Raw genomic sequence first — 27,225 nt, forward strand, 5'->3', positions numbered from 1 at the left:
CAAAATGTATTTATATACTTGCTAAGATTATTGTTAATTATGCTATTCATTTTATTGCTCAGTTCGTATTGAAAATAAACTTGGATCATATTTTTCTTTTTAATATTCATTATTGATTTACAGTACAAGAAACGTCAACATCATAACCAAAACCCGTTTCTTCCTATAACGAAAGCATTACTTTAACTGGCTTGCGATATTTTAGTTTCATATTTGTGTGGTTATATATGATATGCCGTATCAGCATCTGGTATTTTATGCTACGGTAATTAATGAGCTGAATCCGATGTTCTTTTTTATCTATTTATCTTTTTTCTTTATTTTTTTTTTCTTCACCTTTTATGAAACAAACAGGTCGTGGAGTCGTTGTTAACATAAAATGATGTAATTCCATACCTTTCCTCTGTCGTGGAGCCGATTTAAACATAAATTATTGTCCGTAGTTTTATTGTAATACATTTTGATTTAATTATATATGCCAACATAATGTTGTAAATAACAGTAAAAAGTACCCTTTTGTTAAGGTATATTACATAGTTTTACTCATTATTCAATTATATCACTTTTTTAATGAATTAGCCTTGCATGTGACATGATATACAATTTAGACGCATAAGTAAGGCTTTCAGCATATCGATGCACGTGACCCTGAACATAAAAGTAAAAAAAAGCCAGCAATTCTTTTGCAGATGTGGTACTGTACAGAATTTCTGGAAGAGAAGTTGTTACTGAAATCACGAGTACTGCCAGGTACTAGAACACTCTGAAATTTATTAAGTATGTAAAGCCACAAGAGATTGTTTCTAAACCAACTCCGGTTGAATTCGGTTTTCGACTCAACACCGATTTAAGTGTTTGTCGAACTTCAAGAGTTTGTCATAAAACTTCTACGTCGTCGTATTTATGAGACTTTCATGGCCGAGTGGTTACTGGCGTTGACTTCAAACCTCTTGCCTGAATCCCTCCCATTTATCGCAGTGGATTCGACACCCGTTAGGGGCTTTACGTACCCAAGTTCATTCGTGTGGAAGCTATCCAGCTAGAGTATAATTATAACATGTCGGTGGTTCTCTTAGATTCCCTTGCGTGCCTGAAATACTGCAAGGTGTGTACCTTAGACTTATTCCACCAACTTCGCTAGACAATCGCCATATGTGTTACAATGTCGGTGTCACTTGAAACCCAACAACAATGTCGAGAAATTGAACTCATTTTAAAATTCTTAGATAACTAGATGAATAAAATGCTTAAAAGGTATCACAAATAATGATTTATTATGCCATCTCTTAAATGCTGTATAGCATATCCACCATGAAATTCCCATTTGCTTTCTATTAAAACTGGTACATGTATATCAAATAGTTTGACGTTGCATAGCAATGAAGTTTAAAATAAAAATTAATTCTTGCAGTTATTTCAAACTCTCATATACAAAACAATTACTTTCATTCATCATTAAAATTATGCACAATTTCAACACAATGCACATGTATAGAAAAAATACATATTTAATCGTTTGCTAACAAATTATTCCGGGCACTCGCACTAGCGCCCTTAAGCGTTCCGCTTGATCACATTCATTTTGAATAATAAAACAAAAATATCAAGACCAAGGTTCACATAAAAGACAAAGCACAAAAGCGACATGTTACTATGTATATAACCGTGTAATTGTAAAACTTGCAGATCAGTTAGGGATGAAACATATGTTTTATGCCACAAACTGACATATAAACCCTTTGTAAATAGATTTTTTTTTAAACATTTTAAGAATGCAAATGCATCAGAAAAAAAAATCCAACCGTGGGTGGGACTCGAACTTGCGATCACCCAATGACACGAAGTAATGACCACCGAACCATATAATCGATTCCCTGGCGCATGTTTGTTTGGTTCTTTTACCGGAATGAGCCATATGGGCAAGCACATCTCTCACGTAGTTGCCAGAAGTTATACGGGTCAAAGGCCAGGGCCGCGAAGCGGGTCCGGGTTTTGGCTTGTCCGGCTAAAGACTACACGTGTATATTTAAAATTAAAATTAAATCAATTAAAAAAACAATTAAAGATATATAGGATTCTAAACCTATCAATGAATTTTTCAATATCATTTCTTGATGGGCGCTGCCATCTGTAATGTAAGCGGGGTATTACTATAACATACCAATCGCATTGTTTCGTTCTTTTGCCTTGTTGATCTTTATTCTTGTTTTGTTTTTTTACTTTTTTACGTACTGTTACCGTTCACGTTTTCAATTTGATTTCTACGAGAACGTCACAAAATACCCGACTTTACCGATACATAAAAATTTTGCCATTTAATAACACCACACGACGGTTTAAATTTCAAACACAAATATTGAAAATGAATTATTAGTACGGTATTTTTTTATCTCCTAAAAAGGCCAATGATGCCCAATAAACAACAGTAAAAACTCATGGACTGTCAAAATAGAAGGCTTTGTTTGACATACGAATGTTTACTTCCGGTTAAAAAAATCCTCTTGTTTATCGCGAAAAGTGATACCAAAGCAGCCATAAATATAAATAGCAAAGAAAAACACATACATGAGCTTTATCAGACCCGAATTAATTTCAACAAAGACGAAATAAAAATGCATTTTTCCCATGTATACATGCAGGGAAAATTTATTTGGTGGAATGTTAGGAAAATTAGTAGGAATTGTTTTTCCTGTCTTGTAGCTTAGTGAAATTATGCAAGAGAGTTTGTAAGTGCGCTCTGCGTAAAATATAGACGCTTATCCGTCAAGTATTTTTAAGTTGCATACGAACAAGGTTCGTTTATACACAATCATTCTTCCAGAATATTTCTTGTAGGTAGCTTAACCTCGTAAGTGAAACAATTTCTACTTTCAATTAAAATATGAAAGCTATACACACAATAAATGTGTTACAACATTACACATTCGACCGGTTGCAAACAAAGTACCTTACAAAGCATCCAATACACGGACAGGGTGGTTTGAAAGAAGACTAAATAAATGATAAAAACAAGAACGAATATCCGATCAATATCAAGATTGAGGTTGAACACCGAGGTACCTTGCACATGTTACATTGTATTATATCGTGTAAAGATCAAACGCGGGTAAAACACAATGTGGCTTAACATTCACGAAGCGATAGATCTAGACAGCAAAGGAATGTCCTGTCGACATTCATAAGTCAGACAACATTTTTATCTGTTCATGTGCATGTCTATTGTCGAACCGGTTTTCCTGGATAATTAACCAGTTATTCAAGTTCTCCAAAAGTAACCGACAACTCATCCCTAAAATATCTAATTCATCGGTGTCACGTCGTCCGAGGATCGAACGAGCTTCCATAGAAGCCAAAATGTGCTAGCTGTGCGATAACTTTTTATTACGCTATGGTTATTAAAGAACAAATCACCGTACCGGTAAAAACATGTTGTCATGCAAGTATCTGACGGCTATGTTTCTGAGGCTAGGTGTCTGATATTGACATGAAGATGAGCTTCCAAACAATTGCACAGGCCAATACGCAACGCTGTGGGTTACCGCCGCTTGACATATTGCTTAAAAATAAGCTTCAAAAGCTATTGCACTGGTTAATTTGAAACGACATCAGGCCAATTGGTAGCTAACAGTGGCCTCCTAAAGATCATGTATCTTTTTTTTATATAAAAATACGTGGAATTCATATACTATCAAAGAAATCGCCGAGCGTCTTAAGCGTCCGTGCAATTCGGGGATCTGATGGCTATATTTCGTATGCTAACGCAAAATGTCTGATGTTGCCGTAAAGGGACTCGAAGCTTTTGCAATAGCTTATTTGTTATTTGCAATAAAATCGGATCTATGTGTAAGTCACGGTAGGCTCCAATAAATGGTGCTTTTGTGAAAATTCGTTAATTTTAAATAAAGAAATAAAATCCGTTGGCATGCGGGCATCTGTAGGCCAAGTTTTTAGTCTCAAATTGTCATGAAAAAGAGCCTCCAAGCTATTACGCCGACGAAACCACAACGAAATTAATCCAAGAAGTGAGTTACAATGGACCTTGCGTAGTTTTTTTTAAAAACACGTATATATACCGAAGTCGAAATTGCTGCGCCGTCGAAAACTGTAACAGGCCTTTGCCACGCGTCCATCTGGCGGCCATGTGTCTGGGGCTAGCACCCAGTTCCTTATGTTGTCATAATCATGATACCACAAGTTATTCCACAGGCTATTTTGCAAATTCACCGGAGGGTAAGTCATTACTTGCTCCGGAAGGTGCTTCTAATAATATTTCGAACAGTTTATAAAGAGTAAGAACAAAATTACCACACCGGGATACGTCAATGGCATGCGGACATCTGGCGGTAGTGACTTGTTCATTGTATTGCCTTAATGGGTCCGCTATTTAAATTACACATATTCACGTACGAAGATGACAATGGTGTTTAAGAGGGTAAATTGGCTTACTATATAAATTGGTTTATATAAAAGTCGTGTCAGCCAATGAAAATTCCAGATATGTATGGGCATTTTATAGAGCAGTATATACATGTACATACGATGACCAAATAAATAGTTTCAACATGGTTATGTAGCAATTACCATCCTCTTTAAAAGGACATATTGCAGAGAGAGAAAAAAATCGAAAATTATGAATGGGATAATTGTCTGCATTTTTGTTTATGTTGCGTTTGTTGTTTGTTCTCGTGTTATTCTCTTTGTATTTAGCACTCCTGATGTTGGTGTCGATTTCCGTTACTAGATCTACGTGGCTTCATGCGCTACAATGAACGCCATATGACGCAGTTATTGTGAAGACCTGGGTGCGAATGTATGGACGAAAGAGACCAAGATATCAGTCGAAGTATAAGTTAAAAATGTTTCGGATAAAATTAATTAAACAAATTCTTGGATTTTCAATGTGTATGGCGTTTTGTTTTATGATCACATCTTTAGTGCGACCAGAGAAAGGTATCACTCTTTTATACAACGTTTTGAGAATGAAATATTAAAGGGACTCCACTGATTTTTTACATGACGGGACTCGGAAATAATTTTCCGAGATTAATTTTCCATTTGAAATACTTCTAGGCGACAAATAACTTATTTGCAAAATGTCTGACCATTCTCTCCCTCCGTTTTCCAGAATTACTATTCTTACTGTGAAAAATAAACAAAAAAAATGAAAAGCGTTGCAACGATTTTTCTCTTAAATAAAAAGAGGTAAAAAATACGATTTTCAATCTAGTTCTGAGTATTTTTCTGAATAACTTTTGAATATTCTGTTTTAACTGCCCAAGCTGATCTATTTTTCTAATTGTACATTGTATCGGAGTGGAGTTCCTTTAATAATTTCTTAAGCATGAACAGTTATATTTGAAGATGGCATTTTAGTATAAATTATCTGTCATTTCTGTAACTCTCATTTAAGTTATATTACATTAGCATTATATTATATGAGACTAAAAAACGTGTTGGAGCACCTCTCTATATACCGTATTCCGTTAAATACCGGACAAGTATAATTTAGTCAAGTATCTTGGTCTTTATATCAATAGTGATTTATCTGGGGAAACTATTGTTAATAACGTTATTTCTAAAGTGAATGCCAAGCTCAAGTTTTTATATAGGCAGAGCAGACTTTTAGATACTAATACAAAACAGCTTTTATGTTCAGCCCTGATTCAGTGTCATTTTGACTACTCTTGTTCCTCTTGGTATGAAGGTTTATCAAAACATTTAAAAAGAAAGTTACAAATTACTCAGAATAAGGTATTAAGATTTGTCCAAAACTTACCGCCCAGAACTTCTGTAACAGTGTATGAGTTTGAAAAATTAAATTGGTTAAATGTAGAAAACAGAGTCAAACAGTTAAGACGAAATCATATGTATAAGATTTTTTACAAAAAGAGTCCATCATACCTTAGAGCCGACTTTAGATGTTGTGCTGATGCAAGATTTTACAATACTAGATCAAGCAATTTTAATTTTATTGTCCCCCAGTGTAATTCTGTGATGAAACAGACCTTTTATTATAATGGAATTAAAGACTGGAATGATCTGCCAGAATATATAAAATCCATTAATAATTTTGTGCAATACAAAAAAATCTGTTAAAAAGTACCTACTAGAAAGCTATAAAAGTCTTTCAGAAGATATATATGTGTACAACTAATGTGTTAGGCACTGTGATCAAATATTTCTGTGATAGTAATACTAGGCTTATTTTAAAAAGGGCATACTTTTATAAATATATTTCCTTTTTCAACCTAAATTTTGACCAAAGTTAGTTAGTTTATATTTTTTATTTTTTTATCTTGTTTGTTTTTTAGGGGGGGAAAGGGTTAAAATTATGTTAGTTTTTTTTTTATTTCTATGGACCCCATTGGAAATAAGCATTTAGCTTAATGGGCTATCCATAGGTGCATAGTACCTCTTATTTTTTATGACAAAAGTGTGCTCTTTTATGCTGTTTTATGATCTCATTTTATATATATGATTTATTTATGTTATCTCTTAACTGTATGATTTTATATTATGTATCTTGTGCTATGTTCCTAAAATGTATAAATATAAAAAATAAAATAAAAAAAAGGCGCTTGAATGATTAAATGCAAAAATATCGCCTTTTCACCCACGGATTGAACTTTAAAACGTTCACACCGATTTATATACGATAATAGACGGAAAATGTAAAAATTGGCGAAAAAAAGAGGCATTTTCTTTCTTTGTGATCATGATTTCCGCACGCGTCTGTAAGTAACGTTCAAACACTGTAGTGAGTTATATCCATATAATATTATACATAAATTACATAACACCAATTTGTCCAAAATAGAAATTGCTTATTCCATTTATTTAAAGAGAATTGGTCTACAAAGGGCACATTGTCCTATTGTATTTTAAATATTTATAAAAACAATAGAAATATATCATTTGGATATTCATTAGTTTTGGCTTCCAAAACTTTATAAGCCGCTATTTAACATTTTTGTTTTTCATCTGATGCGGCATTAAAGTTATGGATTAGACCCGTTACGAAACCTAACCAGAATAACATAAGGTGATTTATTCTTATTTTTCACTTGCAAATACACTTGACCCAATCAATTGTGCATTTTACGATAAAACAATCATTTTAATATCGTTCTATACCAATTAAAGTATCAAAATATTAATACCGTCATTAAAATTGCCTATTTCATGTATTTAACTGTAAAACATCAATTTACGCCGACTACAGTCGGCCATGACATTCAGGTGCCACGCGAGATCTCGTATGACGTCATTCGCGGGAACAGATTTGAATAGAGTCGTGTACTATATTTAGAACATTTTGTTGACATGATTTCAAGATAATGTTTTTATTTATTTTCATTAATTTTTTAGTACTTAAATATGTTTTTGTTGAATATAAAAGTCAGTAAATCACCTTTTTCAATATCTTTAAAAAAAGTAATTTATTAAAATATTGTAAGCACATGGGTTCGTAAAGGTCAATCTCGTAATCACGTGGTCAAACATTTTGGCAATATGGCGGCCAAGTGCCGAAATTTTTACCTGCCGGAAACTATTAGGTAGTTTATGTTCATAATAAGATTTTTATTTGTCCATCCTTGGCTTATCAACAGATTATATATAGTTTTACCAAGGCATGCTTCACTTTACTTCATGGCATGTTCGATGAATGAATACGAGCGTGTCTGATTCCTGGCACGATTATTGGTGGACTTTCCCTACGGGGTTGTCTTCAGCGTTCACGTCATGTCATAGTATATAAACGGGTACGCTGAAGACCTTAAGCTAGATATTCATAAAAACTGTTTGAAAAAAATGATAAAGTTTTTGGTGGTTTACTGTGAGCATTTATATAATAAATAATAATATTTTATTCTAGAACATTTTAATATCTGCTATATAAATATATTTATCTCACTCTTCCATATCTCAGCGTCATCAATATTTAATTATTTTGTGGTTGTAAAGACCATCAATATAATTTATTTCTTCCTTTATAGGCCAATGAACTTTAAATGGTATTTTATAATATGATAAATTTGTTTCAAACCTTGTTTTCTAGACAATATTCATAACCAACGGAGCGGATATGATAATGTATAAATATAACATCCTACTGTAGGGAGATTAGTAAACGCCTCGTTGACATGATCTTGCTTGTCATGGGTGAATGTTATTGCTATCTCACCCTAAGCGGGATGTGACATATCGAGAGCATATCGATATTCAAGATTGGCATGTCAAATAAAATAACTTATAACTTAAGTCGTGACCTTAGTCATTATTGTAGTAGTAGTCTTGGTCGTGGTTGTCGTTCTCGTACTCGTAGAAGTTGTTGAAATTGTTGAAGAAAAATCTAAGTCGGCGTCGTAGTCGAAGCTGTATTAGTACTCAAAAACGTCGTAGAAGTCGCATTTCATCGTCGTACTTCCAGTCGTGAAAGTTGAGGTAGTCCAAGTTGTGGCCGAAGTCGTAGTCGTCTTCGTAGCCGCAGTTATCGTTTTCATAAACGTGGCTTGAACAAAAAGAATGATGATAATCGCAATTGTGGTCATCTTACAGCGACATGTAGCTTCTTGGTGTAGACAGCTGACGGTAAACTGTACATTTCGTAAGCTCTATACGGTGCAACAAATCCGGTATGCGCATGAATACCGTTTGGTTATGCCAGCTGGCCGAAACGTGATGATGCGATGTGACGTAACGGATGGTTACTCTCTGACGTCACATAAGACAATATAGTAAATGAAAAAAATGAGATATTATAATAAGCAGTGAAACCAACTGGATTTCGATTGAGGATAATTCACATTGACAATGATAGGAAATATACATGTTACTTAAATTTTAGAAATGAGTTATAATTATAACTCATTGTCGTCTAACAATAGGTATACGTATATTCAAACTTGTGTTAACCAGGACCTCCATGTTAAGACCCTCTTATTGTAACCTGTCAGTGTTTGAGTTTGACTTTCCCCTTTACCCGTGTAAATATCCATTTTCCACTGTTTAGTTTGCAAGAAGTTCATAATACTTAAATTTTTGTAATTAATGTTAACTCTATACACGGTTGCCTCAAATTTATAAATATATTGTTATATTAATTCAACAAAAGTAAGACTAGAAAGCAGTGTCATCAAGTCGTTACAAATAATTTTGACAAATTGTATGGATGTATAAAAACGGTTGTCTCGCCAAGCGTCTCGGGTTATATAAACTTCACCTTACAGCAGTTTATTATATATTTGGTCATGTAATCCGTCACATCTGATATACCTTTATAAAATTTCGACTTTCCCACATAATACGCTTGCTTTAACTCAGCTTTGAACAAATAGGAATCGATTGCAAAATAATATATCCAATCTACAAACGATTTACCGCCTGGCCAGTTCCTCTTTCACAATGAACAAAAACCGCTTTACCTTTTCAATACAGAGAACCAGCTGCTGTCAACCTCTTTTAAAGAAAATAGTTCCGTGGAAGTGAAAAGGCGGAAACATTTTTATTTAAAGTCACGCGGTTGACAAGCCTGTTTCTATTGATCGCAAAATCTCAAATATTTTATGAAACCAACCAAAACAACAGTTTAATAATAACGAAGAAAAAAAAGAACAAACAAATAAAAAGCAAAATATTTAACTATTCAGCGAAAATGTATGCTTCTAGATATTTGATTACAAGTTAATATTGAAATCTCTTTAGTATACAAAACACAATCAAATAAATACGTGACACAAACCCGGCGCTGTGATCGATCATTAAAAAATCTAACGAATACGTACCAATATTATTACCACTATTTAATTGCAAAGAAACGTAATTTGCTTTTATTTTAAATTAAATATTAATTTCATTTTATACTACGTAACAAGATTTGTACATTTTATTGAATCGTTGGGGTATTACCTCTACTGCAATAGACAGAAAAAATGATCACAAAGAAGAAAAATATCGCTTTTTTCGGCGATTCTTACAATTTTTATTCTGATCGTCTTATTATTATCTTAAATTAATTGTACTGGTCGAGGACATATACATTTATACATTTCCATGTGTTCTTAGTCGATATATTCACCATTTCAGATGTTTAATCGACATTCATACTATTTCGGGTGTTTTAAATCGGTATATTCACTGTTACAGATGCTGTTAATCGATATTTTACTATTTCAGATGTTTCATCGACATTCATACTATTTCAGGTGTTTTAAATAGGAATTTTCACTATTTCAGATGCTGTTAATTGACATTTTACTATTTCAGATGTTAAATCGACATTTATACTATTTCAGGTGTTTTAAATCGGCATTTTTACTATTACAGATGCTATTAACATATGCATTTATACATTTTCATGTGTTCTAAGTCGATATATTCACCATTTCAGATTTTTAATCGACATTCATACTATTTCGGGCGTTTTAAACCGGTATTTTCACTATTTCAGATGCTGTTAATCGACATTTTACTATTTCAGATGTTTAAACGACATTCATACTATTTCAGGTGTTTTAAATAGGTATTTTCACTATTTCAGATGCTATTTATCAATCGTCATTTTACTGTTTCAGGGGTTTATCTACATTATACTAGTTCAGGTGTTTTAAATCGATATTTACATAATTTCAGGTGTTTTAAATCGTCATTTGTGTTATTTCGGGTGATTCATTGACATCTTTACTATTTCAGTTGTTTTAAATCGACATTTACATTATTTCGCGTGTTTTAAATCGACATTTACACTATTTCAGATGTTCACACCATGTCGCGAGCGTCCGATTCTGGTGATACTGTGTGGGATACACTTCCTAGACGGCCTATTATTCAGCATCAAGTGCGTAAACATTTTACCTGTATTCATTTTTTCCATTTTCTTCCATTTAAACAAAGACAACTTTACCCATTTAGATTTGATATTGTACTGTCTGTCCAACATGTAACGCTTCAAAACCTGTTGATCAACAAAAGGAGAACATAATTTCAGGAAACTTATATCTCACATGGTCGAGACTTCTAATCCAGTTACCTCTCTAGCGTGGGTTCGATCCCCAGGAGATACTTTGGTAGTTTAGCGCGGAGGAAGGTAGTCTAGTACTGGTGTTACTCTCCAGGAACGATGGTTAGGAAACTACCCGCCTATATGACTGAGATACTGTTGGGAAAAATGAAACAAACAAACAAACATCTCACAAAAATAGTACCATCAAAGGGAGATAAATGCTACGAGTATTTATTTGCCAATATTTTACTTCATATTGTTTGGCGATAATTACCTGCGATTAGACGAAATAAATCGGGAAAGAAATCTACAGATGAATCACGCAAAATTAACTAATCTTAAAAAATCATCATCTGATCTTAAAACAGTGATCAAGATTGAATAATCATATTCGTTACACTAATTATTGCAATATTGAATTGAAGTGTAGTTCAACACTGTCTTGGTAGAATAAGAATAACCAAAGATAATTTGTATAACAGTTTGACACTTAAAAGTGTTTAGGAGTTTATTATATCAACGATGAGAAATTGCCGATAAAAGAATTTTTAAATGTTTCCATAAATAACCTAATTGTACATAAAGATGGTCCATATCACAATCATTATTAATGCAGTAACAAACAAAAAAATAATGCCATTGGACAGTTCACGAAATAAAAAGAATTTAAAGGGAGGTAAATATTGAAATCTTGTTCAAACGCTCTTTTCTTGATTATCTGAATTGACACATAAAATCATATGACAAAGAACTGACGCATGATGCAAATAATATGTCATTATCTTAATATGTCAATAATTGGTTACGTCAAATAATACGCTCATATGGATCTGATTTCATGTTGATTTAAGATAAAAAAAATTGAATATGAAGATCCTTTTCACATTCATATAAGTATTTGACTTTAGCATGTAGCCCTTTATTGTCGACGTATTTAACTATTTTGGTATGTGATCTAGGTCAAAGCTGTTTACGTTTGCATATCACCAGTAGGAGGAAGTTAAATTGTAAAGTGATATATGTAATAGGGTAGCAAAATGCACACAAAGAGGTATTTAAACTGCCCTCTATATCATTTTTACTGCACTGTTGCTAAAGAACGGAAGGAGTAAAAGACGGTTCAACTTTATGGCCTATAAGTTATTTTCAAGACAAACAAGGAAACGTTTTTGACAAAGGAAAAAAAAGCATTTTAAAAACTTTGGTGGGTCACATGAGATATTGATTACTTTCGTGAAGCTGAGTAAAATATTGAACACATTTGTTCCAAAATGTATAGTTATTATGTCATTAACCAATACACTCACCATTTACACTTGGAAGGGGTTAATGTCACTTTGACTCCATGATTATGGACATACAGTTGATATTATGATATTTTATGATTTATTTTATAATTGATAATAATTTTACAGGAAAAGCAAGAATCGATGCGGCGAGGAAGAATAAACGTTCGGGACTTGTGCAAAGGAAACAGTTTTGAAAAAGAAAATGTGTTTGAATATGGCAGATTAATGCAGAATCGTTCAGTGTATTACTGCTACGTTCCAAAATGTGGAACAACTTTCATGGAAGTATTTCTAAAGAAGGTCTTCACAAGTCCGAACACTGTTTTTACAAAGGAATACTATGAAGAGATAAAGGAGCCCCATACGTTACCAGATGCGTATTCTTTCACCTTCGTACGAGAGCCATATAGCAGATTGTTTTCAGCATACGAAAATAAATTTTTCCACCCAAACGAAATGTGGAAGAAGCTAGGAACTGAAGTTATCCGTGAAGTAAGGCCAGATGCTTCGGAAACAAGTAAAGACATCGGCCATGACGTAACGTTTTCTGAGCTGGTACAGTATGTGGTGAAAATGTGGGCAGAAAGGAGACCCCTAAACCCACACCTTGCGCCAATGAAAACTATTTGTGATCCGTGTCAAAAACGTTTTGATTTTATAGGAAAATTGGAAACAATGTCTCAAGATCTACAAGATTTAGTTGAAGAGTTAAAATATAGGGAGGTCGTTTCAAAAGGCATCAGCTCTACAGCTAAGATAGAATCTGACACGAAAAATTCACGAGTTTTCGGTCGTATATTCCACATGTTTGAAAGTGTGAAAAAGTACAAAAACTTGATATCCAAATATAAACTTTTTCAAAGAACCTGGTCGAGTTATCAGATGAGAGGAGTTATTCTTAAAGAAATTGAAATGCCTTTTCTTGAGATGGATGTGGAAGATGTAGAGGAACCCGAATACAGACTTGCAGTTAAGGATGCAGTTGAATCCAGTGTAAAGTATGAAGCTGAGCTAAAAGCACAGCGTACAGAGTCGCTCGTTCAAGCCTATAGAACGGTTCCATTGGATTTAATGACCAAACTGCAAGAATTCGTAAAAAGTGATTGTCTTATATTTGGGTATGATGACAAGCCAAAGCAACTGTTCGACAGATCGTTCCCGATTAATCCAGAAGGACACGACTACTTTAAGGGGTTGTAGGATTATCATTTTTTTTAATTTCGAAAAAGCAACCTTATGTGAACAAGAGAAAGTCAACTCAAGCATTGTTATCTATCTAAATATGTTCATATTATTTTCATTTTGATTTCAGAAAAAATGTATACATTTGTATTTGTAAATACAGATTTAATCCATATTTTAAAGTCCTTCATTTAAACGGTGAGAATTTTTAAAATTATAGAAACATAGTCGCACCCATGAAAGCTAAAAATGATTACTGTAATCACAAGGTTTTGAAAACACTTGATAAAAAGGAAAGTGATTCAAATGAAATGACCTTGCCTCCATTGAATTTGGAAGCTGCATGCCTTCTAGAGGAAAAATTAACTTATAAAAGTAAAATTATTCACAACTCAAGAAATTTTTTATGTGTTATCTGTTATAAGTGATTGATTTTGCAGTATTTATCGCGAGTCTAACACCGTATGGGCCATTTTGCATATTCTGACCTATCTTTTTGGTAATTTTTGCAGATTTTAAGTGCCGTTTGATGTGTGTAAATCATCACTTGACATTATTCTAATTTTAAATACATTTTTTTTTGCAGATTTTAAGTGCCGTTTGATGTGTGTAAATCATCACTTGACATTATTCTAATTTTAAATACATTTTTTTTAGATTTTCATGAAAATAAGCATGAATCTGACGGCATGTTTCTTTAAACTCACATATTGTACATTATTTCTACTTTAGCAAAGACACTTTTTGTACAATCACTCCGCTGTACAGTATAGTAATGACATTCTTTTTTCTGTGACAATAAGGCTCATAGACAGAGTAAATGTTGAGTGAGAGATTTGATGAACATATGATTAATGAATTTATTGTTTAATAAACACATATATGAAATGTTATAATTTATAGTCGTTTCTTTCTAAATCAAGGGTGAGTTTCTCTTTAGTAGCTTTCATATTATACGAGGTATTTGTTCTCATGCAATATAGCATAGTTACTTAGTCTTTTTATCTGGGTCTGATTTAATTGATTTAAAGCAGAGTCCGCAATATCTTCCCATACGTTCTTGACATAATTATTCGATTAATCTGTGATTATACAAGGCACGTTATGCATCAGATATAAATATGTGTTTTACTTCTTTAGAAAGGAAAAACATAAATTCTATAACATTAAGATAATGGTTATAATGTATGTTAGATGCTTGTAACCTGAAGAATGTAGCGATAAATGTGACAATATTTGTAATAAAGTAGCAAAATGTAAACAACGTAATATTTTGACTTCCATACAAATTACTAATTCACTATCACCTAAACTTTTTGGAAACTATAAATTCGAAAACTAAAAGCTCTTGAAGAATTAAAATCAAATCATTTCTGAAGCACAATGTGTGTACCTCATTGAATAAAACAAGACAATGCGTTGCTGATCTGCTTTTTAAGTTGTTATGATATTTAATGTTAACAGAGAAATTCAAAATTAAAACAAATCTACAGTGTATACAGAAATAAATAAGTGTAATTTACAGGTTATCTCTATCAGAATATAGGAGAAAGCCAGAAGCTTAGAAGAATGTTCTGTGCAAGGGTCAAGTACATGTCACAGTAGGATATTTGACTCTTAATTACTTAATATCAAGTACAGAAATGTAATTCATAATGAGAAGGCGTTTAATTTTAAAAAAGACGAAATCATTTGTGTGTATGTTTTCTATTGTTCAATGCGGAAAATATTTACTTCATTACTAAGTATGCGTCATTATTACTTGAAGCTTTTTACCGTGGGAATATAAAAATCTTGAAACTCAAAAAGTGTTTATGTTCAAAAACAAAATCTGTCAATAATTAAGAGACAATTTGTATAAAAGTATCCAAGGTTTATCAGAAGAATGTGTTAGGTAAGTTTAAAAATTGTCATCTTTCTTTGAAATTTACTATTTACTTATTTATTATTGATACAATCTGATGAATGACTGCATGTATTGAAATAAAGCATTGATGTAAAAGCTCGTAATTACATTGAGACACAAATATTATGATAATATTTGTCTCGCAATAGGGAAAATTAATAAATAAAACAGTTAGGATTAGCAGACTAATTATATCTTATCATATTTGTCAAAACAAAAACAACTTACAGACAAAAACGTGGAAAAACTATTTTTTAAGTTATCAATATAATGATTTATTCCAAATTAATCAGATCAAAAGTATTAGAGGAAATTTTACAATCAAGAGTTCTGCTGATGCAAGAAATTTACGCCCGAAAACAAATTTACAAGGCGGTATTATGGGCAAAAAAGATTGCGAATCCTTTGTTGTAAATGCCTCAGATTTTGACTTTACCATCAAATGTAAAAGAAATTTTTTTCTCTAAATAACAAGTTAACATATTAGTAATAAAAGATAATTGAACAATGTGACTTGCTTAAAAGACATCAGTTAAATCAAGGTTGCAATTAGCTGCTTGCAGATTAAATCAAACTTTATTTATCGAAATATTTGACATGTTTTAACTCCTGAAATTTAAAAAATGTTTCCAAAAGTTTGATTAACTTATTTATTAACTCCGGTAAACTTACATTGAGGTAAAAGTATATTCTGTATTAAAAATAAAATAAAACCGTGGTTATATATATAACAAAAACTACAGTGTCATCTGTGTAAGGCTTTATCAAACGGAGCTGCTTAAATCTGGAGGAGAAATAACGGAACAACAGCGACAACATTAGCGGCCATGTTTTGATTTGCATAATGAAGTTATTTCCGTCGTTTCGTAGACCTAAATTTAAAAAAAAACGAAAAAAAAACATACGCCTAGATGAATTTTTTTTATTCGGAAAAGGCCGAAAAATTGCATTGCATAAAATTCTAAACTCGTTTTGGAAGCATTACGAAATGAACAGAATGAAATTCATTTCGCAAACAATAAGTGGGCGGGAAATAAGGTCTCTGCTGTCAAAAAAGTGCAAATTGTGATACAAGCAAGAAACTTTCAGGAAATTATTTTTAGACCATGTAGATTTCAAAAGTGAAGTGGGCCCAAAAATATCTCTGCTCATTCAAGATGGCCGCCATTTTCAAGATGGCCGCCATATAAATTTGACGTACATAATAGCTCATTCATTCCAATTGTTTGTACAGACCTGAAACTTATACCAAAACATGCATATAGTTTCCCCTTTTCAAATATTTAAATCTTTAAGCAATTTCGCTTGCATATTTCTTCAGAATCCAAGATAGCGTCCAATATGGCTGCCAATTTTAATGAAAACTGATATATATCTCTTTTGTAGTATAATTTTTTGCACACAGTATGCTTATTTCCATATAAAAATTTTAAACAGATTAGAAAAAAATCAAATTTTAGGTTAACCACATTGTTAGTCATGGTTTTAGTTTTTTGTACAAAAAATCTTTAAAAATATATAAGAAAAAGTGTCATTTTTTGCATTTTTCTCTAACATGGTTTTCTAGGTCTATGTACAAAATTCCAAAAGTTACATAGTTTCTTGTATTAAGGTATTTGTGTCTTCCTTCAGGTCTAGAGGGTGTACTAAAATATCAATAAATGCAGATAAAATCATATGTATACATTCAGTTATTAAATGTGTTTGCATGATCTAATAAGTTGTTTTAATATTCTTAATATAATTTGATAATTGTGCAGAAAGAAGACTGAATATACATCAAGGAAATACATATTTGATAAATTCATTCCTGTACATGAGTGAAATGTTGTCTATTTATGAATACAATTATTTCCTGGACAATTTAGTCTTGCTGAATAATTCAAAGTTATATTTACTTGCACATCATTGTAACCAAGTATAATTGAGTTAGTACTGTCCATTCTAATAACTAATGTTGACATGATATTTTCAAAAGAAACAAAAATTAAGGCGACTGATACATCACATTATCTATGTGTGCTAAAATAGGTATCAATAAAACCGCTTGACCCACATAACATAGCTTATGATTTGGAATATAAACTAAATGTATTCCCATTAACCAATAAAGAAGTGTTGACCCTAGATCACTCGCCTAAGATCCACTGCTGGAAAAGGTCTATAATTCTTTAATACTGAAAAATGCTAAAATCATATAACGAGTATCTTTTTTTCACCAAATACAGTCATGATTTATAAACTATTTGAAAAGAAACACGCCCAATAACTAGGCTCTCAGAACAACAAGAAGACTCATATAACTATATTCCAATAAGTGTCCATGTAAACTAAGTGATTTTGACCCTATGCCAAAATAGTTCATAATCTTTATATAGCATCACAATGTGATGATAAACGATATATATTCTTCTCTGTGCACTGTAGTTTCGGAGAAGAATTTTGATATATAAGTCATTGTAAACTGCAGGTAAAGCCATTTTGGACTGCAGGAGCATGATTTAAAGGCCCTCACGAGGAACACAGTTTTTAAAGACCTGTGTAGGGAATCTTATTGAAGTTGTTTTGTTGTTGTTGTTATTAAAAAAGAATAATCAACGAACAAACAAACTACAATGCCTAGACACACATTACAAACATCAAGTGTTAAACTACAATGACTTGAACTAAGATATTTGGGATGTCGCATGATATAACATGCATAAATTTGTATGATGCTACTGCAGTCTAAAATGGTTTTGCAATGAGCATCACTTAATTTACAAAGACTAATGTATTAAATCTGTTTTCTCTTAACCTACAGTATCCGACGCATAGACATTAATCATGTATCATCATTATTGTGTTATACTCTACAAATATTTGATATATCATGGACAACATGGTCCAAATTTACCAAACACCAGAGGTCACTAAGTTTATATGGACTCATATATGAATATGGTTATTAAAGTCCTCTCGTGTGAAAAACAATTTGAAACTAAATATTGAGCATGTTTCTCTAAAAGCAACCGGATTCAATTATGACACAAATCATGTGTGTTATGACATAATTGACACTCCCAAAATGATCTTGTTACCTTTTTCCCAACAATGATCTTAGGGTCATCATTGCCCTCTTATTGAAAGAAAAAAAATGAGCTATGATTACTTTAGGAAATACACTTAGTTTGTATTTTAACTTTTCAAAAAACTGCATGCAGGCCAGACCATATCATTGATATATCTGTTTCACATCACATACATTTTGTTGGCTTTTAAGCCATGTTTATATTATAAATATAAAATTGTGAAGGAGTCAAAAATATGCTATCTATATGAAATGGTATATGATATCAAATATATTGAAACAAGAATTATCATGCAACCAAATTTAATAACTGAATGTATACACATGTTTGTATGTGCATTTCTTGCTCAGACAATTGGCCCGAAGGAAGACAAAAATACTTTCATCCAATAAAAAATACTTTTTAAGTTGGAATTTTTGCATGAGAATTCATAGAAAACTATAAAGGAAAAGAAATAGAACGGACTTAGCTATGTTTATTTTCTGTTGTTTTTTTCTTTTACAATTATCGTTCAAAATTACCCCACCCACTTTCACAAAATATAAAACCTAAAGATAGAATGTTTTCTTAATTTTTTTACAATAAACACATGATATAAATGGAATGTCAAATACAGTTTAAGATAAAAAGTAACTTTTTTAACTTTGTACATTAATTTAGAAAATCAAATTTGAAAAATAAAAAAAAATTGGAATTTTTTCTTGATCTTTTTAATAATTGATATTTTTAAGACAAAACTTTTAAATTGTTTCCTTTTATTGAGATTTACATATAATTTGATTATAATCTGATATGTTTAAACACTTTTTATCATAATAAACATAATTTGTGCAACAAATTATATTATAAAAATGATATAACAGTTTTGCACAAAATCGACGGCCATAATGGACGCAATCTTGGATTTGGAAGAGGTATGAAAGAGAAATTTTGTAAGATTAAAATTTTTGAAAAGGAGAAACTATATGCATGCTTTTTGTGTTAGTTAAAGGTCTGTACCAAAAATTGGAATGAATGAGCTAGTATGTAAGTCAAATATATATGGCGGCCATTTTGAAAATGGCGGCCATCTTGAATGAGCAGATATATTTTTGGGCCCACTTCACTTTTGAAATCTACTTGGTCTAAAGATGATTTCCTGAAAGTTTCATGCTTGTATCACAATTTGCACTATTTTCTCAATTTCCCGCCCCACTACAAGCAGATATGCTGGAATTATCAGGATATGAAAGAGGTCTTGATACTTTTAAGGCAACATTTATCCTGAACAGATACCCACACTGAAACTTCATATACATTAATGATTTCACTGTAATTTAACTAAACATTTATTTGAAAGCGAAGCATGGTATAAAGTCAATGAATATAAATATAATTAATAATACACATCAATATCAAGAGTGTACAAAATTATTTTTCAATTTGACAGTTATCAGAATATAATTTGAAGACGTTACGAAAAAAGCTTAATAGGTTCGTACGTTAAAAAAATTAAACAAAACATAAATTAATTGTTAATCACTACACATTTATCATTTTATTTTTTAAATGTATATAAAATTGAACTGAAATGAAACAGTTAACACCTACTTACACATGTAATACATTAATGAAAATATATGTATTATTGTCTTTCTGTATCATTCATTGCTCCAAATGCTTTAAGTATTCGAGACTTGACAGTACCGGGGAAGATTAACCATACGCTGATCCTTCGTCCTAGATAGTGTTTATGCCTGTTCAATGAGTTCTGGAACATTTTGCTTACATTATCTTTCAAAACCAGGCTCAATCCAACGGAATCGGTTTTATTGTCATATACCTAATCAATAATAATTATTGTAACGAAAACGTACATTATAGTTAGCTAAATTGCCTTTCCTTTTAAATGTTTGCATAAAAAAGTATATAACAATTTATTTATAAATTTAGTAAAAATAAAAGAGGCATTTTAGTTATTTTTATTATTAATAAATGTAAGTAAGAAAAATTATTCAAAGTGTTTATATTTTGAATAACTTTAGGCAGCATACGCTTATAAAATTAAGTACAAATGTGTATTACAAAAAGTTTTAAATAAAGCAAGCGCAGTGCAAAAAAGTCAGTTTGGTTTAGACAGTAATATATTTACTAGTACGCAGAAATCTCAAATATCTGGTGCTAAAGTATTTTTGCTGTTTCTGTAAAACCTCATGGACAAACGTTTCAAAAAAGTTTTAAAAGTGGATATTTAATTTAGTATTAATATGTCTATGCACAGATGTAAAATAGAAAACATCGGTTAAATACATACTACTAGTGTACAAAAAACTCAACTATCTGGCACTAAAAACGTTTTCCTATTTCTGTCAAACATATGGGCAAATGTTTCAGTTAAAGTATTTTTGGGAAATAAATATATTAAGTTTGTTTAGTTATGTCCTTGTAAAATGTCAAATCTTAATTACTGTAATATTTTCTTGAACACAAAATTCTCAAATATGTTCTATTGTTTCAAGAAGACCTCTTGGGCCCAGATAATTAAAAAAAGTATGGGTAAAATAGCAAAAGTTAAAAGTTATAGTAACTACTACACAAAAATCTCGAATATCTGGTACTATGAATGCTATATTTATAGGAAAAATAATTAATGAACTATTTGTTGTAACTGTATTTTTAATATAAAACAATAACAAAATGTTAAAGTAGGGAAATAAAGAATAAATTAATCTTTTGTTAAAAAAAAACTTTTAAAGATATAAAAATATAAAGTTTTAGATAATCTTAAAAGAATAACTTAAAATTGTTGTTAATAATTGTCTCTAAGTTAGCATCCAATCATGAGGTAAAAAAAACTATATTAAAAAAGTAAAATTTATTTTGTATAACTTAAATTCAGTACACGCTACAAAATTGGTGGAAGCGGACGGATATACCTAATTTCCTAATTTCATTTTTTAAAATAAATATATCACTATCAATTACCTACGTTTGTGTAAAATATGTAGACCTTTCTTGTTTCAACAAAACTGCACGGCGGGTAACAATGCCTTCCCTATGGAAGTTATAGTCAAATTGTTATATATTTTAAATGTCGATTTAAATTAAATTCAAAGTCATTCAATGTAAAGGGAGTGTGCACATATTAATCTGTAACAGAATGTATTCTGAACTGAAATTTAACATCGATACCTTTTTTTTCAGACCAAGTACCCGCTTTCCACTTTCATCCTCATGGCGAATGTATCATCAATCATCATTCTATTGCTGACATTATCCCTCTTTGCTTATAGTAAAGGGACAATATCTTCAAATTCATCTTCAGATGGCGCTGTATCCAGTAATGTGAGCCAATTTACTGACATTATAAGGTCAAACACAACTGTCATTCTTCCTTCTCTCCTTAAAAATGAATGTAAAGTTGTTGTTGACAAAATGAGTGCATATACATTTCAACAGGTATTGAAAAAACATAGGCCCCATTTTGTTCAGTTTCATATTGTAATACAGAATGCAAAAGTAAACAAAACCAAAGATGTGTTTCAACCTGGCAGATGGTACTGGACTTTTGGATTAATGTCCAAGCCATACCAAATACCATTATGGAAATTACGTTATGATATTTATTCGTTTGGACTGTTGGATTTTAAAACAGCACTTGCACCACGCGTTGTCATGACGGTCCATGGGAAATGCAACTTGACATTGGGAACGGAAGAAACATCGGAACTTATCACGGACGCTTTAAGTCCACTCGTCAATATCGACAGCGCATCTAATCTACCACAAGAATATCTGGAAAACTATTTTTGTTATCTTTCAATCGACGAAAATATACGCGATACTTTAGCTTACCAAGCGTCGATTTACTTCCTATTCCCTATCATATATATCGACTACAAATGTTGTTTACTCAAATACAACTTCAGGGATGAAAAGTTTGACAACAATTGTTCTAAAGACATTAGGCATATACGATGGACGCATTTAACAACTATCAACATAATTCTTTTCAGTTTGATAATGGCATTTTTTCCAATACCTCTTTTCAAATTATTGGCTTGGCTAGGAGAAAAGGATGGTACAAAAGAAATACCAATGAACGACGTAGACCAAGAAGAATGGATATATGCAAACGGAGGGCATCCTCTTATATTTTTTGATGTCATGAGCTTCCATTGGATTGGTATCGACAAACAATGGCCAGTGTTAGTTTCAAGAATCAGAAGATTCTTTTGTCTTATACTGATACCGTTGATAATTTATATTGAGCTGTATATGAATACCGACGGTATTGGTGTTTGGAAGAAAGGTGATAAAATAACTATTAAAGATTTTGTGGATGTGGGAGCACCTGTAGGATTTCTGGCACTTCTTGGTGATGCAAGCAATAGACATAAAGTTTTCGTCCCGGCATTAGGGGGACCAGTTGGCATCACTGCTCTTTATTTTGTTCTTGGTTTTTTCTTTTTCGTTTTACCTAAATGTCTTAAAAATGTTGTACACAATGGTTTGCCACTTTCTGATATGTTTTGTGAAAATCTTAGTGTTAATAATGTCGAAGAAAGACAGCAGTGTCTCAGCTGCAGAGTTATAAAGTCGCCCCTTTTATTCGGAGCAAATGATATTATTAACCTGTCACAGATCAATGTTGACCCTGCTGATTTGAAACCTGGATACAAAAAAGGTGGTACTCTGATGAGATGTAATTTCTATATGTTATTTTCTATGAAATTCTGGCGTTTAGTCTGGCGAATACAAATAACGAGGGCACGTTTCATTTGTGACCGAATGCCAATGCTTCTGTGCTTGCTCAGTGTTGTTTGTATACCTTTATATATTGTGATTTGTCTCTTAGAAATTTTGATGTGTCTTTTATATTTTGGAGTACCGTTTCTCTTTTTCTTCATTATAATGATAAGAGCGGGTATGAAAATGATACCCGATTTGAGGAAAAAATATACAATATTTTCGTACCTTTTCAGTTTTTGTTTCACAAGATGCCTCTATAACTTTGTGTTATCCATATCCATTTTGGTATTTGCTTACTGTTGTAGCTTGCTGTTTGTCTCAAGCTTTACATTTGTCACTAAAGTGATATTATACTGCTTTGTTGCTGTCGTTATTTTCCCTTCGGTTTCTTTTGGAAATATTTTCCTTTTTGTCGTTATTGTATATTACATAATACGCCAACTTAAACTGTTTAAATATAATTATACATCACTACTTCTTTCTGCAGTCACAATATCAAAACGGATCAATAAAACACAAAATTACGTAACTTGCTTCAATGCTCATTTGACTGTTTCAAACGTTATGTTTAACGAACTGAGGGGAATAGAAATTAATGGACAGTTGTTGGATACTTCTCAAAATACCATCATTCCTAATACAAGTGAAAATGTAATTGAAATGAAAATAGAAGAACACAGCTATGGTATACCAAATGAGCTTTTTCAATTGCTCATTCGTAAATATCGCCCAATACACAAACACGTTCTGTCAATGCTATTAAGAGTTTCCATTTTAACATCCTGGTTACTCCTTTTCCTTATCATAACACACAATTATAGTTTAGTACCGGATGACCAAATAACAGAAGTACTTCAAGTGATATTGATCATCGCTGTTGGTGCATTGCCAAAGCTCATAGAATCTAATCATATCGGTCATTCTAATGCGCCAAAGGACAAAATAGAAAAGAAATTCATGGAGCAGACAATTATTGAATACTGGACTAAACGAAAAGCATCATGAAAAAGTGTAAGTTCAACACTGCTTTTCTAGACATTGAAAGGGACATTAGTGTTTACAAAAGTTTTCACTTGTGCCTGCTTCTGCAATTATGCTGATACTGAAGGCATTTACTGATTTAAAACTTATCTTATCGACATCTGTGTTATTTCGAGTGATTTAATTGACATCAATACTATTTCAATTCTTTAAAATCGACAATTACAAAAATTATTCAAAATTCAAGAAAATTATATGTTACATGTAATTAATGATTGATTTTGCAGTATTTATCACCATTTTTGTCTTGCACGACTAACGCCGTAAGGGCCATTTTTGCATATTCTGACCTATCTTTTTGGTATTTTTTGTAGATTTTAACTACCGTTTGATGTGTGTAAATCATCACTTGACTTAATTCTAATTTTAAATACATTTTTTTAATTTTATGAACATTAGCATGAATCTCAGGTCATGTTGCTTTAAACTCACATATTGTACATTATTTCTACTTGACAATCATTCCTCTGTACAGTATAGTAATGACATTCTTTTTTTCTGTTACAATATTGGGAGGAATTTATCTCATAGACAGAGTGAATGTTGAGGTTGGAAACTTTGAGAGATTTGATGAACATATGATTAATGAATTTGTTGTTTAATAAACACATATACGAAATGTTATAATTTATAGTAGTTCCTTTCTAAATCAAGGGTGAGTATCTCTTTAGTAGCTTTAATAGTATACCACATTTTTGTTTAAATGCAATATAGCATAGTCACTTAGTCTGTTTATCTGGGTCTGATTCAATTGATTTAAAGCAGAATCCGCAATATCTTCCAATACGATCTTGACATACTAATTCGATTAATCTGTGATTATACAAGGCACATTATGCCTCCGATATAGATATATTTTTAACTTCTTTAGAAAGGAAAAACATAAATTCTATAACGGTTACATTTAGATAATGGTTATAATATATGTTAGATGCCTGAAGAACCTGAAGAATGTAGCGATAAATGTGACAAAATTAGTAATCAAAGTAGCAAAATGTAAACAACGTAATATTTTGACTTATTAATATTCCAAAACTAAAAGCTATTGAAGAATTAGAATAAAAGCATTTCTGAAGCACAATGGTCCTTTAACAAAATTTAAACCTCGTTGAACGCATTGCTGATCTGCTTTTTCAGTTGTTATGATATTTTATGTAAACTATTTTTTGAGTTGTTTTACTGTTTATCTCTTACTCGTTGGTTTCAACAAAATTTATTTTCAATAAATTGCAAACCTAATTTATTATACAAAGTACACACATAAATATTAACAGAGAGATTCAAAATTAAAACAAATCTACAATGTACGAGGGGTTATCCAAAATTTCGTTGACTTTCTTTGTTGCATAAAATATATTTGACATATTGATTTCAAATTCTTACACTGCTTAGAATAATAAATAACAAATTAACACAGAAAAATTCATGTTAGTAGCTTCTTAGATTACAACAATATTAATTTTTACATAAATAGAGGATATTGAATGAGTGTTAGTTCAATATTGAATTTATTGCACGAGTTGAATAAATTAAATTATGCGAGCCTCTGGCGAGCATAATATTATTTTATTCAACGAGTGCATTAAATTCAGTAATGAACTTACACGAATTTAATATTCTTTTTATCACATACCCAAAATAAAGACCGTTTAAAGTGAAAAAAGAGTCATTTTTCATTGACGCGCCTATAGTATAACGCTAACATTTAGCGCGTCTTTACACTATGTTTGTATAACGATAATGACGTCACGTCGAAATATATGCACGGCCGTGCAATACCATTTTTAAGGAGTCGCAAAATCGGCACGGGTGTGTGATAAACACATATCGGCGACAGCGGCGCACTCCAAAAAGTTATTGACGTTAACGTCTTGATAACGTACAACTTTTGCTTCTACGTTACGCAGTCAATGACCGTAACTGCCTTTCAAAGTAATGTCCGTTTTCCCGTTCAACACTAAATATCTTTTACCACTTAAACACTAATTATCGTGACATTTTACTTTCTCTGTTAGCCTGCTGATTTTTTAAAATGTTTTTACTGGTGTCATTTACAAATTACAACCAAATTTTATGATGGCGCGATTTTCTAATTTCTGCGTATCCGTCATTTTCCCGTTGTAAACAATATCGGCGTCTGGCGTTTCTAGCGATATCAACAAAAATAAACGGAAATGACGTCCATGATTTTAAAGATTACTTAAATTATGTCATAGAAGCAACATGCGGTGTTTAGCGGCTTTTCTACGTTGATTATTAGTTTTTTAGCAAAAATATACGATGACTAACTGCGGTTTTCTATAGTGCGCCGGGTGCCGTGCATGTGCATATTTAAAAGCAATATAAAATCATTATTTATTGACGCAGTTACATGTTGCTTTCAAAATGTGTTGATAATATTCTACAATGTATGCTGATAAAATTTAACGTTCAAGAGATTTTTAAAAAGTCCACGAATTTTTGGATAACCCCTCGTATACAGAAATAAATAAGTGTAATTTACAGGTTATCTCTATCGGAATATAGGAGATAGCCAGAAGCTTAGAAGAATGTTTTGTGCAAGGGTCAAGTACATGTCACAGTGGGATATTTGACTCTGTATTTCTTAATATCAAGTAATTCAAAATTTTGAAAAAGACGAAATCAGTTGTTGTGTATGGTTTCTATTGTTCAATGCGGAAAATATTTACTTCTATACTAAGTTTGCGTCATTATTACTTGAAGCTTTTTACCGTGGGAATATAAAAATCTTGAAACTGTGACTCAAAAAGTGTTTATGTTCAAAAACAAAACCGGTCAATAATTAAGAGACGATCCAAGGTTTATCAGAAGAATTTGTTAGGTAAGTTGTCATCTTTCTTTTGAAATTTACTATTTACTTATTTATTATTGACACAATCTGATGAATGACTGCATGTATTGAAATAAAGCATTGATGTAAAAGCTCATAATTACATTGAGACACAAATATTATGATAATATTTGTCTCGCAATAGGGAAAAT

At 31.7% G+C, this 27,225-nt stretch overlaps 2 protein-coding genes across 2 annotated transcripts; both read left to right on the forward strand.

Moving 5' to 3' along the window:
* Positions 1–4,695: 4,695 nt before the first annotated feature.
* Positions 4,696–13,564, forward strand: LOC132719279 (carbohydrate sulfotransferase 11-like). The gene is made up of 3 exons (XM_060703035.1): positions 4,696–4,950; positions 10,755–10,837; positions 12,418–13,564. The coding sequence occupies exons 1-3, from the start codon at positions 4,809–4,811 to the stop codon at positions 13,489–13,491; spliced, it is 1,299 nt and encodes a 432-aa protein (XP_060559018.1). The 5' UTR covers positions 4,696–4,808; the 3' UTR covers positions 13,492–13,564.
* Positions 13,565–15,016: 1,452 nt separating this feature from the next.
* On the forward strand, positions 15,017–25,208 carry LOC132719280 (uncharacterized). The gene is made up of 2 exons (XM_060703036.1): positions 15,017–15,367; positions 21,634–25,208. Exon 2 carries the CDS (start codon positions 21,664–21,666, stop codon positions 24,184–24,186), a length of 2,523 nt encoding a protein of 840 aa, XP_060559019.1. The 5' UTR covers positions 15,017–15,367; positions 21,634–21,663; the 3' UTR covers positions 24,187–25,208.
* The last annotated feature ends 2,017 nt before the right edge of the window (positions 25,209–27,225 follow it).

This window comes from Ruditapes philippinarum, unplaced genomic scaffold (assembly GCF_026571515.1).
Source record: "Ruditapes philippinarum isolate M1 unplaced genomic scaffold, ASM2657151v2 ctg6551_1_1_1_1, whole genome shotgun sequence".
NCBI lineage: Eukaryota > Metazoa > Mollusca > Bivalvia > Venerida > Veneridae > Ruditapes > Ruditapes philippinarum.